The sequence below is a fragment of the Sinocyclocheilus rhinocerous genome, unplaced genomic scaffold, assembly GCF_001515625.1.
Source record: "Sinocyclocheilus rhinocerous isolate Xijiao unplaced genomic scaffold, SAMN03320098_v1.1 scaffold1142, whole genome shotgun sequence".
NCBI lineage: Eukaryota > Metazoa > Chordata > Actinopteri > Cypriniformes > Cyprinidae > Sinocyclocheilus > Sinocyclocheilus rhinocerous.
The window spans coordinates 353,866-359,932 of NW_015656027.1; the positions used below are offsets into that span (position 1 = coordinate 353,866).

A 6,067-nucleotide genomic window follows, 5' to 3' on the forward strand; every position below is an offset into this window, starting at 1 on the left:
TCATTCAGGAGATGCGTAATAGCGCCCCGAACGTATAACAGCGAGAACGCGGAAACCCGGAAAATTCTGTGTTTGGCGGGTAAAGGGTTAATATGTCCTATTTATATGCATTGAACAGTGTTTATATGTAAATAAAAGTCTAAATTAAATCTGATTATCATAGAAAGCAATCGTGGCTCTTCAGAAAAAATGGATTAAGCTGCTCGATTCATAGGGTTTTCTTTTACAATGACTTTTTGAAGATTTGTTTGAATGGAGGGACAGAAATTTCGTAGGTTTCATTAAAAATATCTTCATTTGTGTTTTGAAGATGAACAAAAGTTAAATGGGTTTGGACCGGTGAGTAAATCATGACAGCATTTTCATTTTTGGGTGAATTATCCCTTTACAACAAAAAAAAAAAAAGGAAAGTGGCAGAGCCCGTAATGCAACTGGTATCAACATCAGAATGGCTTTCAGCTGATATGGTGACAACTGGGAGGCTTCAAAAGATTTACAAGTGATCCAGAGATGGTCATTTTCTTGCTCAAATCTTCAAAGACTCCAGCTTTAAATAACTGTTGGTGTTGCAAAAAGGGGGGAAATTTTACAGGGTCTTCCTTTCTTTTTTTCTTAGATGGCTCTTTGGTCTCTGTGAGTGTACTAGCCACCAAAGAAATGCTTTTTCTCCTTGATGAAGACCACCAATGGAGCAAGAGCCAACCTGAGGGCCAAATGAACAGTGGGAAAGTGACCGTTCAGGAAACTCAGCCAATCAGTAGCGTCAGTTCCATTAATCTGTTCTCATCACATCCGTGCCAGGTGGACCTAAAACTTTATGATGAGGTGTGTGGGTACATCTTTACATGTTCTCACCTAAACCACAAAGAAACCAAGAGCAATTCTCTGAAGGATGTAACAGGTAAACATATAGCTACTATATGCATAAAATAAATGGAGATTTTTGCGGTTTGTTTTGTTTTTGACAGATGGCCAAGAAAGAAAAGACTTGGTCTTTACATGCTGAAGATGAAGAGCTGGTACAAGACCTGGTGAACTGGATCACAAATCAGTGGGAAACCATGTTTGGGGTCAAACTGGCTACTATCAATCAGTAACCATTAGCCTCAGTGTGAAGGAAAAGCACCTACCTTGCATCATGAAGATTCCTGCTCCAGCCTGCTTTTAATCTGTATTACTGTCTTGGTGTAAATGTGGACTGTTTGTCTTTTTGTCTCCATATAAGACCCAAATTCCATTATTATCTTCTCTTGGTTGTGCTAATATCTCCTCTATATACAAATTGTGCAGTAACAAAGCTGTGCAGAGTGCCTTTTTGGCTTTGTCACCAACCAACACCAACACACCTTATAATACATAACTATGCATGTGCACACAATTTATTTGTAAATAGGTTTCTGTAGATGATATGAATGTGGAATTGAAGGTATATTTGTATCTCAGGGTGAAAAGCCTTTCAATGTGCTCTCAGAAAGGTTCATAATTGGGTTATGCAGATCACAGGAGAATAAAAGGTTTACTTGAGTGTTGGTGGTGTAAATGCAATGTTAAGACACGTTACTGAACTTAAATACCATCTCACTCTTTGAAACTTTGTTGAAGATATTTATGAACTGTATAGGTATACGATTCTCCATTAATGAACTTGGACTTGAAGTGTTTTGTGTTTATTTGTTTTATAAGAAATCTAGCTCATAAATGTAAAGTGTAACTGTTGTTGTTTTCCCCCCAATATTCTATTCCAGCACATACAGAACGTAGAGGGGGAGAGGGGGGGTTGTGCCAAGTCATTTGTGTCACTCGGATGTTCTGCACTTTTATGTCTTTATAATTGCTTGAAAAATAGTGAAATGGCTTTGTTTTATAAGTACACGTTGTTAACAAAGTTGAAAGCACATTGTCAGTAATTGTAAAATGTATTTCATGTGTATTTATTCATCTTTGTACTGATCTCCAGTAGGGAATAATAATAACTTTTATTTTTGTAAACAATAAACTCTTTAAATATTACACATTTTTTCATCATGTCCAATAGATTGCAGAGGGAGAGATAGATCTAAGAATGATTGTTGCACATAATTGAATTAGTAATAATTTTTTGGGTAAGTTTCAAATTATTCCCCTGTGAAAACAAGTCATTCATTTTCTGCTGCATTTCTGTTCTGTTCTTTTTCATTCTCCAAAGATTACTTCAGTATGAGCTCACTTTTTCTAAAGTGATGTACGGTATTAAAATTCCTAGGTTGAGTATTTGCTGCTATGACAAATATGTTGGTTATACTTTTTTTCTATTCATTTTTACATATATTAGAAAGTAATCTTTCCACTCCTTTCATTACCAGTTTTCAGTCTGTTATGATGAAACTTTCTTTCTTTCTTTCTTTCCTGATATTGTTGATGTGTATATTTTCTTCTCTCTCACTTTCTCTTTTTGTATGTTAGCAGTGTTGCAGCAATTAGTCTTGTGATCTTTTCTTGCTTGCTGACTGTGAAGTGTGAAATCACTTTATGCATTGTGTTACCAAGTTTTATGACAAAAAAGACACATTAGAAATCTCCACATTATTAACTTCACAGTTATATTGAATACAGTCAAATTAGTAATCTGTATTTTTTTTTCTCAAACATTATTATGAGCTGTCAGACACATGGTAAAGAAATAAATGTATATATTAAACACAAATAAAGTGTAATATGCACACATCTAAAAACTTTAGGCAGGTGCTCGATCACATGGAGCACTTCACTGTCAATAAACAAAAATCAGCACACTTCCACTTACTGCTCTCAAAAACAAAGTTTATTAAAATCACAACGTTTCAACCCTAAGGTCTTCCTCAGGCAAAACCATTATATTAAACACACAAATACAACTGGACAGCTGCTGCAACATCCTATAAACCTTGCATAGACATGTCAAACCCATAGTTCACATCTGAATGTTAAGCAATATTTTGTGTTTGTGAGGGAAAATGAGTTGCCTTATCTGAAATGTTTAAGGAAATGAAATGAAAGAGAACAATTCTTGAACATTATAGCCTATTTAAGTTGCAGCTTGGCCCTGTTATATTTTGGGGATTGCTTTTCTTGGATTCTGATATATGACAAGGTTGTGTGCCCTGTAGAATTGAGAATGCCTGTTTAATTCCAATTTTAATTTAATTTGGAGTGAGGTAGCAAACAAGATACAAAATTACAATTTGAATGAAAGGAAGTAGAAGTGTATTTTGTAACTAGAAAAAGAATGTTCATCAAGAAAAACTTATTTTAGGTTAGACAGAAACAACTACAAACAGTACTGATATCTGCAGATACACCACCTATTGAAATTTATTTTAGTTTATATATTTCATTATATTTAATAAATTAACTTTGATTTTAATAGGGGAAATGACACATATTTACATTTGTATATATATATATAGCGATTTAATAAATCCCCTTTCCTGTCATTCCAATTCGACTTCCTTTGAGACGTGGCCAATTCAGTTCGTGTTCCTCAAGAACGAATGCATTCTTAAATACTACATTTTGCCCCAATCCTGATAACTCATATATATTTTCTAGTCAATATTTACAGTGGAAACTGAATGATTATTTATTTATTTATTTATTGCCAGGAAACGAATGAGCTCAGGTTTCACGTTTAAATACCTTACGTGTGGGTGTAGACGAGGTGAAAACGCTGCTTAGGATGGATGCTCACGTGGTGTGACTTCCAAACTGTGTGTGGGTCAACGTGAAAAAAAGGGAGTGGAAGTTAATTGAGAGATAAGTGACACGGTAGTGTCGGAGTTTTGGTCAAACATATGGGTATTGTCTAACAGCTGAGCACGGGAGTACTAATCACCTGTTGGACGAAGGTATGTTAATGTTTTTTTGTTTGTGTTTGTTTTGTTTCTTACATTGTTTAAATTGTAATGGTGCTGTGTATTTACCGTAGCAACATGTGACTTTTGAGAATTCAGATTTAATTTCATTGATACAAAGTTATCGCGTATAAAACTTAAAAGAAAGTTTAATCAGCTCAGATAGCTGAAACTTTATTTTATCCAATAATAAATCGATTGTGGAAAAGGACTGTCAAGGTAATTTAGAAGCATATAATGAAACATTTATTTATTTATTTTCTAAAGGTTTTGTTAAAAAAGACATCACTCAACTTTTACCTGAAGTTTGAATAGTCAGACACCAATCAACAATCATTCCACTCAGCTTGAATTTTGGGGATGTTATGATGGTCTTTTCTGAAATTTGCATTGTGTATAATGTCTTATTTATTTATTATGTAGAATGATGAGGGACAGTCAATTCAGAAAGTACTGTAGCAATGTAGGTACTGTGGTGTTTCCACAAGCAGTTGTCTTCTGTGGCCTATCTGTACCACAAGCGGAACTTGTCAGCATAGGGAATTGGTATGCTAACACGTCACTATACCATCGACATGTAGTAGCTTTTTCAATAGTGAAGATAAAATGTGAATTGTCTGAGTACACCCATGACTTTTCACAACACATACTTCTAGCTTTCTCTTAACCACAGACCCTCAGTCTTGGTTCATGTCAGGTAGTGACCTGCTGTGACTTGTCCTTCTCTTTGAAGCTCCAGCTCACAGGTGAGATTGTTGATGTTGGCATGCAGCTACTCAGTACATTTCCATTAAAGGACGTAACAAACACGAAATGAATAATTTTCTCATGTTTGAGTTATTGTCCTAATAATAATAATAATAATAATAATAGTTATTATAATTATTATATTTAATTTTCATGTCTTGTTGCAACAAAAATATCTGGCAAAAATATATATGAGAACAAGAAGGACTTAAGTGACATTAAACCAAGGGCCAAAACAAAAATGTACCATAGTTTGATCTGACTTTGTGTACTGATTTCAATAGTTTATATACACACATGGATGACAGTATACTTATTGAACAGTATTTTAAGATTTATTTAGAAAAAAAAATTTTTTTTTTTTTTAATTTTAAAAAATTAACATTTTATTTATTTATTTTTAAAGTCACTTTTTGGCACCAATGTTTTATTCCATTTTGTGTATAAAAACATGGGCGCATCTGATGACAATATGAACAAAGCAGACTTTGTGTACTGATTTCAATAGTTTATAATAAAAATGTGTACACACATGGATGACAGTATACTTATTGAACACTATTTTAACATTTATTTAGAAAAAAAAAATCTTTTTTTTTTTTAATTTAAAAAAATTAACATTTTATTTATTTATTTTTAAAGTCACTTTTTGGCACCAATGTTTTATTCCATTTTGTGTATAAAAACATGGGCGCATCTGATGACAATATGAACAAAGCATTACATTCATGAGTTTAAAACAAATAATCTATTGTGATAAAATATAAAATATCACATAAAAAGTCCTTATATCAAATTAGTTAATTGAATGTGATTAATTTGACTAAAATAGTAATCCCAGCCACTTAACTATTTGGCCAAATGGGCGATTGAAAAGCCTTTACAGATGCCTTCCCTAATCACAAAAAAACCGAGATTGCGCAGCTAACCATAGACACAAATATCACGCTACATTTTTATTATATACTGCGCTACGTTTATGTGAAGAATTGGGATCGCTTTCGTAGGCTATTAAATGGATAAAATACCTATAGAAATCACTTACATTTCCAAAAAAAAAACAGAAATGGGAACTGAAACGCCGTCCCCCCTCGAAATTCATTGCAAATGCTTTGGGCTGAACATGATTTCCATAAAGAGGGTTCACCATTATATGCTGATTAACAGAAGCTATAGCCTGTAAAGGATGTTTGTGGGCGTATCAAGTGTGTGTGTGTGTGTCTATGAACACTGACACCTGCTGGTGACTTTCATCATCACAGAAAATAATGAAGTACAATGTCAAATAATAATATACGTTGTTCCAGCGTTAAACATATGCAATTAATTACATGCACTGGTTACTGCATACATTTTCAAAAAGTAGAACACTTTAACCTTTTTAATTAAAGTTGTGTGTCCCATATGCAATGCCTCTATGATCCCACTACCTTTTTTTTTTTTTTTTTACT

The 6,067-nt window shown here is 33.6% G+C and overlaps 2 protein-coding genes across 6 annotated transcripts in view; both read left to right on the forward strand.

Annotated features, from left to right (window-relative positions):
* The window catches only part of LOC107719295 (serine/threonine-protein kinase 11-interacting protein-like), a 56,119-nt gene extending 54,163 nt beyond the window's left edge, over positions 1-1,956 (forward strand). For all 5 annotated transcript variants that reach the window (XM_016526696.1, XM_016526695.1, XM_016526694.1 and 2 more), the window contains 2 exons: positions 617-825; positions 969-1,956. In XM_016526696.1, the coding sequence (XP_016382182.1) occupies positions 617-825; positions 969-1,097 (338 nt within the window). In that variant the 3' untranslated portion in view covers positions 1,098-1,956. The remainder of the gene's footprint in view (positions 1-616; positions 826-968) is intronic.
* Positions 1,957-3,481: 1,525 nt separating this feature from the next.
* LOC107719298 (gap junction gamma-1 protein-like) overlaps positions 3,482-6,067 on the forward strand; it is a 7,393-nt gene continuing 4,807 nt past the window's right edge. Inside the window, exon 1 of the mRNA XM_016526702.1 lies at positions 3,482-3,863. The gene's annotated coding sequence lies outside the window, so the exon portion shown is untranslated. The remainder of the gene's footprint in view (positions 3,864-6,067) is intronic.